This window comes from Anomaloglossus baeobatrachus, chromosome 7 (assembly GCF_048569485.1).
Source record: "Anomaloglossus baeobatrachus isolate aAnoBae1 chromosome 7, aAnoBae1.hap1, whole genome shotgun sequence".
Classification (NCBI taxonomy): domain Eukaryota; kingdom Metazoa; phylum Chordata; class Amphibia; order Anura; family Aromobatidae; genus Anomaloglossus; species Anomaloglossus baeobatrachus.
In genome coordinates, this window is record NC_134359.1 from 179762903 (window position 1) to 179778444 (window position 15542).

General features: G+C 47.8%; 1 protein-coding gene across 2 annotated transcripts in view; it reads left to right on the plus strand.

The window, feature by feature from the left end:
* Positions 1–15542, plus strand: part of MOB4 (MOB family member 4, phocein) — a 198040-nt gene that overhangs the window by 15091 nt on the left and 167407 nt on the right. For both annotated transcript variants that reach the window (XR_012724753.1, XM_075317824.1), the window contains exon 2: positions 6931–6993. Coding sequence is in view for 1 of the 2 variants with exons in the window: in XM_075317824.1 (XP_075173939.1) it covers positions 6931–6993 (63 nt within the window). In the remaining variant the exon portion in view is untranslated. The remainder of the gene's footprint in view (positions 1–6930; positions 6994–15542) is intronic.

A 15542-nucleotide genomic window follows, 5' to 3' on the forward strand; every position in this document is an offset into this window, starting at 1 on the left:
CGTCAATGAGCCGTTACTTCCGCTATCAGCTTGGTGAAGTCATGCGGAGCTACTGACAGCCCGAAGGGAGGGCTCTGTATTGAAAGTGGCGTATCTGTCCTTTGATCGTTAGGGCCACTTTGAGGAATTTCTGATGGTCCACGTATATAGCCACATGATAGTAGGTGCCTTTCAAATCCAAGATAACCATAACATCCTGGAAAAATAATCTTTATTGTTGACCTGGTTGTCTCCATTTTGAAAGTTTCCGACTTTATATGAACATTCAGGCCTTTCAAATGTTATTATAATCCTGAAGGATCCGTCTGGTTTTTTGATCAAGAAGAGAGAGGAATAATATCCCCTCCCATGCTCCTGTATCTGAAACTCCAACAGGACTGCTCTCTTTACCAGGTCCAGAACCTCCACTTACAATGCTTGTTGCTCTACTAAGGATGTACGGGGGGGCGGTAGAAAAAAACCGTTGTGGTGGCAAATCCAGAAATCTCAAATTCAGGCCGGACTTTACTTATGAGGATCCAGCTGTTGGTTGACATTTTTTTTTTTCCCCAGGCAGGAAGAAATAGGGAGAGTCTTCCCCCTACCAGGGGACACCAGTTACTGAAGTGGCTTTTTTCCCTTTAGGGAGGGACCCTTAAACATGGGGCCTCGATCTTTCCTTCCTCTAAGTTCCATCTCCCCTGGTCTCTAGGGGGTCTTCTGCGGGATCTTCTTGCTCTCTGAAAGGGACTCCAGTAAGATGGAAGGGAGATGCTTGGGAACACCACCTTCTTGTCTCCAGCCTTCTCTAAGATGTCATCCAACACTGGGCCGAATAGGAATTTTCCCTCATAGGGGATGGAGCATAGCTTTGACTTTGCTTGCATCTCTCCTAGCCAGCAATTTAAGCCAGAGAGCCCTGCGAGCTGCGTTCAATAGCTCTGCAGACTGAGCAGCCAACCTCACTGAATCTGCTGACTCATCGAAAAGTAATGCCGATGCGCAGCGCATCAACGGAATTGTGGATAAAATGTCCTCCCTGGCCACCTTGCCATGAAGTTGCTCCTTCATGATCCTTGGGACCTTCAAGATTCCTAAATCCTCAAAGGGTAGGGTGGATTTCTTGGATGCCTTTGAGATGGCCACATCCAGCTTCAGATTCATGATGTTGTGGCGGAGTCATCAAATGGGTATTTCCTCTTGAAGGATGATGTGAGACAGCCCCGTTTTTCTGGTTTCTTCCACTCAGCCTTGATAAGGGAGCTGGTTTTCTCATAGATCGGGAAAGCTCGACGCTTCTTTTGCTCAAGACTCCCGAACATGATGTCTTACGAGTTTTGTCCTAGGGTATGCCCATTGTGGACCTGACAGCTCTGACCAACTTATGTGTCTTCTGGTGGGAAGCAATGGTGCGCCCCTCCCCCCACCACCCACCCCCACCCAGTATTTGTGTCAGAGGAAGGGGATGAACTGGAGAAGTTAGGACTCTCACTCTCCTTCCAATCTGTCTGATTTGCTTGATAGGGGTGACGACCTTCCATGTTCCTTCCCTCTCACTTTCTTCCCTTTGGATAGGGATTTAAAGGAGCACTTCACCTCGGACCTAATGATGGCCCTTAGATCGGAGGTGGAGCCTGGGGTCTTATCACGGATTGTCTGCTGAATGCAGATTTGGCATAGATGTTTGGGCAAGTGTTGGGAAACCCTTCCCTACAGAGGACTTTGCTTGGGCTTTTTCTAATAAAATACAATAGAGAGAAAAAGAGGAATCCTTTTATATGCGAACATTCACGAAGATCACTTACCAAAGGATAATCCTGACGGTACCATAGGTAGCGGAATCAACATTTTTGTACTGGTCCACCTTGCTGGAGCCGTGACTCTGCTGGCTGGTTGGACGGCCTGTCAGAGTGGGAAACGCCTTTTAGGCCCTGTGCGCACTAGGCGTTTTTACCCGCGGTTTTGCTGCGGAAATTTCTTGAGAAATGTTTGAAATCTTTCTGCAGACATTCCCAGCAAAACCTATGGGAAAAAAAAAATAGCTGTGCTCACACTGCATTTTTTTCCTCAAGAAAATTCTTTGTGAAGATTTTCTTGAGAAAATTTCTTGAGAAAATGTGCTTGTCACTACTTTTCTGCATGGTACCTGCGGTATACCCCCGGGTATTTCACTCCATTCACTGTAATGTAATCGCGAAATTCCGGGGGTATACCGCAGGTAGCAAATGTGCGGTATACCCCCGGTATAGCCGCGATTTACCTGCGGTAATGTTCATCGCTGCCTGCAGTTTTGCAGGAAGTGATGTCATTATGACAAGAGGAAGCGGAGCAGAGTAAACACACACGTCACACTCCCTGGACGCCGCACAGAAGCACTTCCGTGTGACCTCCAGGTGCCCGTGCAGTCTGTGTCCCGCTCCGGCCCCCGCCGCTGACAGCACAGTAGTGTCAGTGTCTGCCCGCAGTATCAAGCAGCTTGTCACGTTGCAGCGCAGGCTGACACACAGCAGTGCGTGCAGCCGCAGGGATGACGGGCGCTGATGTCAGGAGGTGAGATGAAATAATTACCTGCTGTGACGTCACGGGCTCTCGCGATACTGCTGAGAACGCGCCGGGCATAGAAGGCAGTGACAATGCTGATGGCAGGACTGCAGGAGATCATCACAGCAGGTAATGATCTCATCTATCCTCCTGAAAGCAGCGCTCGTCATCCCCTGCAGTGACCTGGGCTGACCTATTGATGTTAGCTCAGGTCACTGCATAACTCTCCCAGCCAATGGGGAACCTTCTGTTCTTCACTTACTGGGACAGTGACTATGGTATGGATCGCCGTGGGACCCCCCCCCCTTATTGGATTACGCCGGACCCGGATTTGATTGTTCTTGTCAATAAATTGGTGAAAGAGGGAATGTGGGGAGTGTTTTTTCAAATAAACTTTTGTCTATTTTTTTTTTTTTTTCTTACTGACTGGGTTGGTGATGTCGGGTATCTGATAGACGCGTGACATCACTAACCCCAGGGCCTGATGCCAGGTGACATTACACATCTGGCATCAACCCCATATGTTACCCCGTTTGCCACCGCACCAGGGCAACAGGATGAGTTGGGGTGAAGCGCCAGGATTGGCACGTCTAATGGATGCGCCACTTCTGTGGCGGCTGCAGCCTGCTATTTTTAGGCTGGGGAGTGTCCAATAACAGTGGACCTCCCTAGTCTGAGAATATCAGACCCCAGCTGTCCGCTTTACCTTGGCTGGTGATCCAATATGGGGGGGGACCCCACGTTTTTGTTTTAAATTATTTATTTAATTTAAAATAACAGCATGGGGGTGCCCTCTGTTTTGGATTACCAGCCAAAGTGAAGCTGCCAGCTGTGGTCTGCAGGCTGCAGCCGTCTGCTTTACCCTAGCTGGCTACAAAAGATGAGGGGACCTCACGTTATATATATATATATATATATATATATATATATATATATATAATATATATATATATATATATATATATATATATATATATATATATATATATATATATATATATATATATATATATATATATATATATATATATATATATATATATATATATATATATTTTTGGCTAAATACAAGGCTAGGCACCCTTTAGTGCCACATGAGACACTAAAGGCTGCCAGCTTAGAATATGCAGGGGGGGTGGGACATTTATATAGGTCTTTCTCATCTATCTTTCCCTCTATCCATTATCTCTATCGATTATCTATTATCTATACTATTTATTGCAGTTCAGCATAAAAAAAAATGCAGGGACCAACCTGCGGCAAAATCGCATGCGTTTTTCCTGCGGTTTTGGTGCGTTTTTTTTTTTTTTTTACCGCAGGTGCGGTAATCAACTCCCAGAAGTTTCTCAAGAAATTTTCTTGAGAAAAATCACTTTTCTAGTGCGCACATAGCCTTACCACATCGCTTCTGCTGCTGACCTGGCTGTAGGTGGTGGTCTTGGTGCTGCTGTGGTTGCTGCTGCTCTTGAATTGCCTCATCCATCTTCACTAAAGGAGATGTGTGCCTGAAGCAAAAGCGCTCTACTTGCGGTCAGACCGCACTTTTAAACAAGTGCAGGACCTGCCGGGTAAAGCCCCTCCCCCAGGATGCCTCCACCGGTGCCTGGAAATCACTTTCTCCTCCCTACCATGTGACAGCAGTCACAGATGACAGATCCCAGTTGCACGTGTCATCACTGCACACTGATAATGAAGTATACCGTCCGCGTGCGCACCCGGGAAGCACGGCAGCCCGATGGAACACCCATGTGGGTACCGCGGCTCGCATGCGTTGTGGAAGCCCCCCTTTGGGCCCACTGCAGCACTACCAGGACGGACCCCCCCCCTCGCTTCTAGCCGCAGCAGGGGCCATTCCGCTGCCTATCTGGCAGAGCGAGGCCTGGGAACATCTTCTGGATCCAGTGAGTACCGCTTCCAGAGGTTCCCCCTCTAAGGACAAGAAACCAACAGATGCGTGGGAGAGGTACCGTCTTTTTATTCAGTAGGCTTCCTGTCCTAGAAGGGTGGATCCTCTCTCTTCGTGGTGCTGTCATGGGTGGTAGGAAAAATAAGCACTACGTTCATAGATGAATTCCTAGAGGGGTGTAAATTCTAATAAGGGTTCGCTTGTGGGGTTTCCACTGTTTAGGCACATCAGAGGCTCTGCAAATGGAATCTGCAAGCTATTCTAGAAAAATCTGCAACCCTACCCAGCCCTGCCGTGTGCTCAAACAGTACTGCACAGTCACGTGTGGGGTTTATTGCCACACGTAGAAGAAATTGTATAACAAATTTTGCTTTTTTTTTTCTTAGCCATTTTCCTTTTGTGAAAATAAAAGAATGTGGGGCTCAACCAGTATTTTGGGGGGAAAAATGGAATTATTAGATCTTCACAGAAAGGTAGAAAATTCTTTGACACATCTGTGGTCTCAGTAGGCTCACTGTATCACTAAATGTATTCACTGAGGGGTGCAGTTTGTAAAATGGGGTCACTTATTGAGGGTTCATATGTTCTGGCACCTCAGGGGCTCTGCCAATGTGACAACCATTCCAGCAAAATCTCCATTTCAGTATGGCGCTCCTTCCCTTCTGATCTTTTTACTTTGCTATAAAAGTAGCTTTCAACCACACATAGGATATTGGCAAGCGGTGCATTTCTTCCCAATAGCCCTTTTGAAAATTAAGTCGTCGCCCCCCCCCCCCCTTTTTTTTTTTTTTTTTTTGTGCGTGCGTGAAAAATGCTATTTTATTTTCACGACTCAACATTATAACATTCTGTGAATTACCTGTAGGTTCAAGGTGCTCACTACACCTCTGGATACATTCCTTGAGGGTGTGTAGTTTACAAAATAGGGTAGTTTGTGGTTGGTTTTCTTTGTTTAGGCACATCAGGGGCTCTGTAAACCCAACATGATGATCATGATCTGTTTCAGCCAATTTTTCACTCCCAAAAGTCAAATGGCACTCCTTACCATCTAAGCCCTGCCATGCTCCCAAAAAGTAGTTTTCCACCACATATGTGGTATCTCAGGAGAAACTGTATGGTGCATTTTCTCCTGTTACCCTTGTGAAAATATCAAATTTGGGTTTAAAGTAACATTTTTGTGGGAAAAAGTAAAATTTTAATTTTTTTCTTCCCACATTGCTTTAGTTCCTGTGAAGCACCTGAAGGGTTAATAAACTTCTTTACTGTGGTGTTGAGCACTTTAAAGAGAATCTGTCATCAGATTTGGCGACTAAATTGCGGCCATCACTAGTGAGCTCTTATATACAGCATTCTAGAATACTGTATATAGAGCCCAGGCCATGCTGTAGAACGTAGAAACCACTTTTATAATACCTATGGGGAAGGGCCAGTCTGAGTGGTGTCACTGCTCTCCGGTCTGGTGCCTCCTCTCTGCGACAATCGCCGTCGTCCTTGTACCCAGCCCAGTTTTTGACGTTTCCTGCATCATTCACACAGGCCGGCATTGCGGTCCTGTGCAGACACACTTGGATCTGCCCTCCTCATATAGCAAGGTTCATTAAAGGGTCGATACTGACTTTTATGATAGCTACTTCCAATCGGTCGCACTAGAGTTCAAGGCCTCTTCCTCTCTGTAGAGGCAATATACGGTACAAACCTCATAAAGTGAAGTTGGTTAGAATTGTAAATTTTGTCCTGGTCTGGGGTTGAAGGGGTTAAGAATAGGAGATGAAAATGTCTTTCCTCCAAAGTACAAACTAGTATGAAATCCACATTATCGACACTAATGATAATCAGACTTAGCACAGCTACCGACAAAGTAAGACCGCACGGAGGAGCTGTTACAAGTATCAGAAGGGTGAGTGATAAATGAATGAGCAGAAGGGCATACATTGATTGGACTCCTGTTCCACTCGAAACCATAGGGTTTGCATCTTGGCCCTTTCCTTCCTTATGGTGCTGATCATGCTTCCAGTATAAAAGCAGTGAAGGTGGCTGTCATGCTGCTCACATCTGTGTTGTGGTTATTTAACGCCTGATGACCTCCAGTGACGTTGCTGCCTTTTGTCATCTGTATTTTTGCATTTTTTTAATGCATTGTACTTCTGCATTTTAAACCTTAAAAATGGTGTATATAAAAAGTTTTCCATGAATTTGACTTTGCAAATAAACCTTTTGCTGATGGAAATATATTTTAATAATTTACTTTTTAAAGGGAACCTGTCAGGCGATTCATGCTGCCCAGTTTTACATAGTAAGAGACCTGTCAATCATCTACAGCTGGAATGGGAAGGGGTGGACGGTCATCAAAGTATATTTTCTTCTAAACATTTCAGAGACTAATATACCTGGCTGCAATTTATGCTGCCTGCAGTCTGGGCAGTATGAATCCCTGACAGTTTCCTTTTTACCTAATTTGTTTCTTTTCGGATTTTTATATATTTCTTTGCAATTCTTGTCTGTAGGATTTCTACAGCTGGCCAGATGAATCCTTTGATGAAATGGATAGTACGCTTGCAGTTCAGCAGGTAACGTAAACTTTATAGTGTGGAATTAATGAAATTACATACCGTATTTTTCGGGACTATAAGACGCACCGGACCATAATACGCACCCTAGTTTTAGAGGAAGAAAATAGGAAAATAAAATTTTAACAAAAAATGTGGTCATGACACACTGTTATGGCGCAAGGATATTCTGCTGATACTATTTTGGGGGTAATGTCCCCGAATTCTCTGCTAAGGTACCCCATCCTGGTAATGATCCTCCTGCCTTGTATATGTAGCCCATCCTGGTATATGCCCTTATCCTGCTATATACTGCCATCCTGCTATATACTGCCATCCTGCTATATGCCCCCATCTCGATATATACTGACATCCTGGTATATAGTCTCATCCTGCTATATACCGCCATCCATCCTGCTATATACCACCATCCATCCATCCTGCTATATACCCCCATCCTGATAAATAACCCCCTCCTGGTATATGGCATGTATTCTGTATCACACACAAAAAAAAACCAAAAACGTTTATACTCTTCCTCGCTCCATGCAGCATTGCTTCTCGCCCTGTCTGTGGCAGCAACAGCGCCGCTGGAGTGTGGAGCCGTCACCGGTCACTTCCGTGCAGCACTGCGATGTCCTCCCGTCTGCCGGTCAGCTGACCTGCGTGACTAGCGGCGCGCACAGCGATGATGTCATCGCTGTGCTCACCGCTCTCTGCACAAATCAGCTGACTGGCAGACAGGAGGACATCGCGAAGCTGCAGGGAACGGTGAGTATGCCGTACTGATTCACTGCCCCCCGCGCTGATGATGATGCGCGGGGGGCAGTGAATACAGCCGCACATGATCACTCCAGGCTGTAGTTGCCAGGGGTGATCATGCAAGCAGGCTGTTTAATATGCGCGCACCCCCCAACCATCATCCCGCCCACCTGTCAGCGCCGGATTCAGCGCTGAGGGATGATTGGTGTGCATATGTAATGAGCGGGCCCACGTGGTCATGGCAGGCGCTGCTGCAGCCTGCTCGTGCCGCCGATGACCCGCAGCACCCTCATTCCCGGCCGCAGCCCTATAGTCAGACCATAAGACGCACCCCCCACTTTCCCCCAACATTTGGGGGAAAAAAGTGCGTCTTATGGTCCGAAAAATACGGTACATGCTGCTGGAATTTAACTATTGCAGAACAAATTTATTTTTTCTTTGCTCGGGCTTTCAGCTAGGAACACGAAAGCAAGTGTTCCACATAAACAACATTAAAATTGTCAAATCTTAACCCCTTCACCCCTGGGCAATTTTCCGTTTTTGTTTTTTGCTTTGCTTCTTCTGAGAGCCGTAACTTTTTGATTTTTTTTCAGTCAATCTTGCCATATGAGGGCTTATGTTTTGTGGGACAAGCTGTACTTTTAAATGAAATCAGAACTTTTACTATATAGTGAACTCGAAAATGGCAAAAAAATTCCAAGTGCAGAAAAATTGCAAAAAAGGGTGATTGCATGATGGTTTTTAGGATATTTTATTTACAGTGTTCACTATATGGTAAAACCAAAAATTAATTGGTGTGATACCTCAGTTCAGTGAGAGTTCGTAGACTCCAAACATGAATAGGTTTACTGTTATCTAAGGAGTTAACCCCTTAACGACCTTGGACGTACTGAGTACGTCATGGTGACATGGTGCTAAAGGACCCATGACGTACTCAGTACGTCCTGGCGAAATCGCGGTCCCGGAGCCCCGGGGAGTGAAATTTATTTACTTAAACGGTGGATTCGGGAAGGAGGGGACCTCTGCCTGACCTCAGGAGGGGTGGTGCCTCCTCCCCGAACCTACAGAGGCTGTGATTGGCTGACGAACGCCGCTCAGCCAATTACAGCCACTGTAATGTTCCAGCCATTGAAAATGGCTGGAACATTGAAATTCAGCCCTGATCAGTGCTGCTGTAGCACTGGCCATTGGCTGGAGCTGGGTGATCGATGCTTCACCCGCCCCCAGCTCTGATTGGAGAGACCGGTCTTGTGACCGCTCTCTCCAATCAATGTGGATCTGCGGCCTGTGACCGTCCCTGGAAGCCGAGGAGAGCGGTAAGTTGTTGTTCCCGCCGCCCACCCCTGTCCCCGATCGCCCCGCCGCCCGCCCCTGTCTCCGATCGCCCCGCCGCTGCTCCCGCTTCACCGCTGTCCCCGCCGCTGCTCCCGCTTCACCGCCGCTGTCTCCGATCGCCCCGCCGCTGCTCCCGCTTCACCGCCGCTGTCTCCGATCGCCCCGCCGCTGCTCCCGCTTCACCGCTGTCCCCGCCGCTGTCTCCGATCGCCCCGCCGCTGCTGCCGCTGTCTCCGATCGCCCCGCCGCTGCTGCCGCTTCACCGCTGTCCCCGCCGCCATGCTCCCGATGCACCGCTGTCCCCGCCGCCATGCTCCCGATGCACCACTGTCCCCGCCGCCATGCTCCCGATGCACCGCTGTCTCCGCCGCCGCTCCCGATCCACCGCCGTCCCCGCCGCCATGCTCCCGCTGCACCGCTGTCTCCGCCGCCGCTCCCGCTGCACCGCCGTCCCCGCCGCCATGCTCCCGCTGCACCGCCGTCCCCGCCGCCATGCTCCCGCTGCACCGCTGTCTCCGCCGCCGCTCCCGATCCACCGCCGTCCCCGCCGCCATGCTCCCGCTGCACCGCCGTCCCCGCCGCCATGCTCCCGCTGCACCGCCGTCCCCGCCGCCATGCTCCCGCTGCACCGCCGTCCCCGCCGCCATGCTCCCGCTGCACCGCTGTCTCCGCCGCTGCTCCCGATCCACCGCCGTCCCCGCCGCCATGCTCCCGCTGCACCGCTGTCTCCACCGCCGCTCCCGATCCACCGCCGTCCCCGCCGCCATGCTCCCGCTGCACCGCTGTCTCCGCCGCCGCTCCTGATCCACCGCCGTCCCCGCCGCCATGCTCCCGATCCACCGCCGTCCCCGCCGCCGCTTCCGATCCACCGCCGTCCCCGCCGCCATGCTCGCCACTGTCCCCGCCGCCGTCGCACCCACCTTTTTCAGCCGCTGCTGCCCCCGATCGGCGGCGGCCGCCGCCTCCTTCATCGGCTGCCCCTTCTCCATCGCCACACCACCTATCCCTCCATGTGCTGCAAGCCACCCTCCCCCCACGTGGGGGGAGGGTGGCTGGCTTGCAGCACATGTGGGGGGAGGGTGGCTGGCTTGCAGCACATGTGGGGGGAGGGTGGCTGGCTTGCAGCACATGTGGGGGGAGGGTGGCTGGCTTGCAGCACATGTGGGGGGAGGGTGGCTGGCTGGCTTGCAGCACATGTGGGGGGAGGGTGGCTGGCTTGCAGCACATGTGCTGCAAGCCACCCTCCCCCTACATGTGCTGCAAGCCCCCCTCCCTCCCCCTACATGTGCTGCAAGCCCCCCTCCCTCCCCCTACATGTGCTGCAAGCCCCCCTCCCTCCCCCCTCCCCCTACATGTGCTGCAAGCCCCCCTCCCTCCCCCCTCCCCCTACATGTGCTGCAAGCCCCCCTCCCTCCCCCTACATGTGCTGCAAGCCCCCCTCCCTTCCCCTACATGTGCTGCAAGCCCCCCTCCCTCCCCCTACATGTGCTGCAAGCCCCCCTCCCTTCCCCTACATGTGCCATCTCTCTCTCCCATCAGACTCTGCCCCCCTCCCCGATCTGCTGCCTGCTCTCTCCCATTTTCCATCTACTGCCCCCTCTCACCCTCCTCGATCTGTTGCCTCCTTCATCTGCTGCCTCTTCTGTCTGCTGTGATCCTGCTGCCTAGATCCATCCTGTAAGGTAGGTATCCCCATCTCACCCCCCCCATCCTCTGCCGCTCCTCCATCCGCTGCGCCATTTCCCATCATCCATCCGCTGCGCCCTTTCCCATCCTCTGCCGCTCCTCCATCCGCTGCGCCATTTCCCATCTTCCATCCGCTGCGCCCTTTCTCATCTGCCGCCCCGCCCTCTCGCATCGCATTATCCAGCGCAGTTGCTCGCTTCCAGACTGCAGTGGATGATGCGATGCGAGACTCGTGCATTGCTCTCACGTTTGGCACTGGTCTTAGTGGCAGGCGCTCTTTTTTTTTTTTTTTTTTCCTACTGATGTCTGTATTTTTTATTTCGCCAAACTAATTTTTTTTGTATGGGGGGGGGGTCTAGTTTCCAAAATGGGATCACATGTGGGGGAGCTCCATTGTTTAGGCACCTCAGGGGGTCTCCAAATGAAACATGGCGTCTGCTAATAATTCCAATCAATTTTACTGTGAAATGGCGCTCCTCTTCTGAGCCCCGCCGTACGCCCAAACAATTGATTTCCACCACATATGAGGCATCGTCGTACTCAGGAGAAATTGCACAATACATTTTATGGTGCATTTTTTCCTGATACCCTTGTGGGAAAAAAAGCTACCTGTTTTGAAAAAACAATTTTGTGGTAAACAAAATAAAATATTTTCACGGCTCAACATTACAAACGTTTGTGAAGCCTCCAGGGGTTCAAAGTGCTCCCTAAACAGCTAGATAAATTCCATGAGGGGTCTAGTTTCCAAAATGGGGTCAATTGTGGGGGAGCTCCATTGTTTAGGCACTTCAGGGGGTCTCCAAACGCAACATAGCGTCCGCTAATAATTCCAACCAATTTTGCTGTGAAATGGCGCTCCTTGCCTTCCGAGTCCTGCCGTGCGCCCAAACATTTGATTTCCACCACATATGGGGTATCTGCGTACTCAGGAGAAAATGCACAATACATTTTATGGTGCATTTTTTCCTGATACCCTTGTGATAAAAAAAGCTACCTGGTTGAAGCAACAGTTTTGTGGTAAAAAAAATTTTTTTTCTTTTCACGGCTCAACGTTATAAACTTCTGTGAAGCCCCCAGGGGTTCAAAGTGCACATAAAACATCTAGAAAAAATATTTGAGGGCTCTAGTTTCCAAAATGGGGTCACTTATGGGGGAGCTCCATTGTTTAGGCACCTCGGGGAGTCTTCAAACCCGACATGGCGTCCGCTAATGAGTGCAGCTAATTTTGCACTCAAAAATTCAAATGGCGCTCTTTGCCTTCCGAGTCCTGCTGTGTGCCCAAACATTTGATTTCCACCACATATGGGGTATCTGCGTACTCAGGAGAAAATGCACGATACATTTTATGATGCATTTTTCCTGATACCCTTGTGAAAATACTAATTTTTATGGCTAAAGTAACATTTTTGTGTTTAAAAAAGTAAAATTTTCATTTTTTCGTCTACATTGCTTTGGTTGCTGTGAAGCTCCTAAAGGGTTAATAAACTTCTTGGATGTGGTTTTGAGCAGAGTGAGGGGTGCAGATTTTAGAATTGGGTCACTTTTGGGTATTTTCTGTCGCCTAGGTTTCTCAAATCACTCCAAATGTGATGTGGTACCTAAAAAATTTTTTTTTGTAAATTTTGTTGGAAAAATGAGAAATTGGTGATGAACTTTGAACCCTTCTAACTTCCTAACGGAATTTTTTTTTTTTAAAAAAATTGCGCTGGTGTAAAGTAGACATGTGGGAAATGTTATTTAGTAACTTTTTTGTGTGACCTATCTCTCAGATTTATGGGCATAAAATTTCAAATTTTGAAAATTGCAAAATTTTCAAAATTTTCGCCAAATTTCCGAAATTTTCACAAATAAACGCAAAACATATCTGCCTAAATTTACCACTGACATGAAGTACAATATGTCACGAAAAAACAATCTCAGAATCGCCAGGATCCGTTGAAGTGTTCCAGAGTTATAACCTGTCAAAGTGACACTGGTCAAAATTGCAAAAAATGGCCGGGTCTTTAAGGTGAAAACAGGCTGGGGGCTGAAGGGGTTAAAATAATTCAGATGTTTGTCCAAAAAAAGTGGCGCACTTTTTGCTCCACTTTGAGAAAACCGTAGCATTCTCATTTTTCGGGATCTATGATCTTAAGCTCATCTTTTTAACGGTACCATTTTTGCGCAGATGCTACGTTTTTGATCTCCTGTTATTGCATTTTACGCAAAATTTGCAGTGACAACCCCCCCCCCTGTAATTTTGGCGTTTGGAATTTTTTTGCCGCTACGCAGTTTACCATTAAATTAATTGATTTTAGATTTTGATCGGGTATTTCTGAACACAACGATGCCAAATGTTTTTTTTTGTGGGTTTTTTTATTAAACATTTGTCAGTGGGATGAATGGGGGGTGATTTTAAACTTCTAGGGTTTTTTGTTTATTTAAAACTTTTTTAACTTTTTTTCATTATTATTTTAGTAGTGATCGGCAGTCTGATCGCTCATTTATTTCTGTAGATCAGAGCAGCATTGCTCTGATCTGCAGAAAAGCTGCTCTTCTCTCACACATGGCCCTCTGCCGGCTGTAAGAGGAAGTGACTCATGATAGCTACAGGAGTCATCACGTGACTCTGGGTTACCATGGCAGCCATCTGATCTACATGATCACGTCACGTGACTTCTAATGGAGCCAGGTGAGTGAGTGCTTACCACGGCTGGGATGTACATCACGTTGTCACATTTTGACAGCACGGTGCAAGGATTTAATAGGCACGAGTGGAGAGCGGATCCACTCGTGCCTGATAGCCACACATGTCAGCTGGTCAAATCAACTGACTTGTGCGGAACTTACCGCCGGATGCCCGCAGCAGCCGGCAGTGAGTATACCAACATGAGGCAGGAAATGCACAGTACGTCCAATTTCGGTAAGAGGTTAAGAGCCAGGACACAACAAAACAAACCTTGAAAAGCAGAGCCCACACAATATAGAGCAGATGCTGATTATGTTAGTCGGCATCTGCCTTTTTAAGGGATCTATCAGCAGGAGGATACTGGACCGAGTGTGCGTGCAGAGTGATACTGGATCGTGTTTTTGTGCAGTTTGTTTGTGGCCTAAAACGCTTCATCTTTTTGGTCAGAAAAAAACGCAGCGTGCGCACATAGCCTTAGGGTCCTATCACACGATGTGTCCAAGAGACTCCCCTAAACAGCGAGGACGCACATAGACTAAAACACCAACATTACCCCCACATCTATGCCTCACATGCAGTGAAAAAGAAGAGGCGTAACGATTGCGATAAAGGACACTATAGCGTTCCAGCTCATTAATAAAATCCTAGATGACGAGGGCAGATATGTGATACTTATATGCAATATCAATAATAAGACGTACACAATCACATCTATATACGCACCCAATTCAGGACAAATCACCTTTATTAGAGAACTCATGACCAAATTATCCAAAATAAAACAAGGATTGCTACTAATCTGCGGAGACTTCAATATCGCCCCGATCCCCAATATAGACAAATCCTGGTGCTCCAAGAAAATATCCCAGTCCCATGCGCTGTCCCAATGCCTCCTGTCAGAAGAATTTTACGACACGTGGAGGGTCCTTCACGCCTCCGAACGGGACTACACATTTTACTCACATCCACATAAAATATACTCCAGAATTGACCTAATAGTGGTGGATAAGTGGCTCCTGCAAAATATATAATCGGCCCAAATAGGGAACATAACCTGGTCAGACCATGCTCCTATGTCATGCCAAATAAGAGAGACATATAACAACCCAACATATTCCCCATGGAGAATTAATAACCACTTAATATCCTCAGATAGTATCAAATCCCAAATCAAAGACCTGTTACAGGAATATTTTGATATTAATAGCACCCCAGACATGTCCCCGACCACAGTGTGGTGCACCCACAAGGCGTACATAAGAGGACGGCTAATACAGATAGCAGCACAACACAAAAAGCTAAGAATGCGACAGAGGAACTTCACAAAAGTATAGCATCATTAGAGGATGCCCATAAAAACAGCCCCTCACCCGCTATATACAAAGACCTACAAAAGGCAAGATACGATCTATACCAACTACTCCAATATAAACACGATCACAACATGAGGAGAATCAAAGCCAAATATTACTGGCAGGGAAACAAGGCGAGCAAAATACTAGCCAATAACATCAAAGCCAGACTAACAAAGCAAAGGATAGCTCATATACAAGACGCCCAAAAGAACAAAATATACAACCCTAAAGACCGCCAACACCTTCGCCAAATACTACTCCTCACTCTACAATCTCAAAGACTACAACCTCACCCCACAACCCAGCGCTGAACTAATTAATAACTTCCTAAATAGTATATCACTACCCAAAATCCCAGAGGACAAACTGATGGCAATAAACCAACCCATAAGCCAAATAGAAATCCAACAAGCCATCCAAACATCTAAGAATAACAAATCCCCAGGACCGGACGGGATAACTAACGAATACTTCAAGACATTTTATCAAATATTGTTCCCACACCTATTACTTGTCTTCCAGAATATATTTGAAACAGGCCAAATACGAGATGAGATGCTCCAGGCGACCATAGTCCCCCTCCACAAACCAGGTAAAACACCCGACCAAACCAATAGCTTCAGGCCGATATCCCTACTGAATACCGACCTCAAGCTATACTCCAAAATCCTGGCAGGTCGAATCTCCGGTGTAATCCCCTCCCTGGTGCACAGAGACCAGGTTAGGTTTATCAAATCCAGACAGACGCTGGATGGCACCAGACG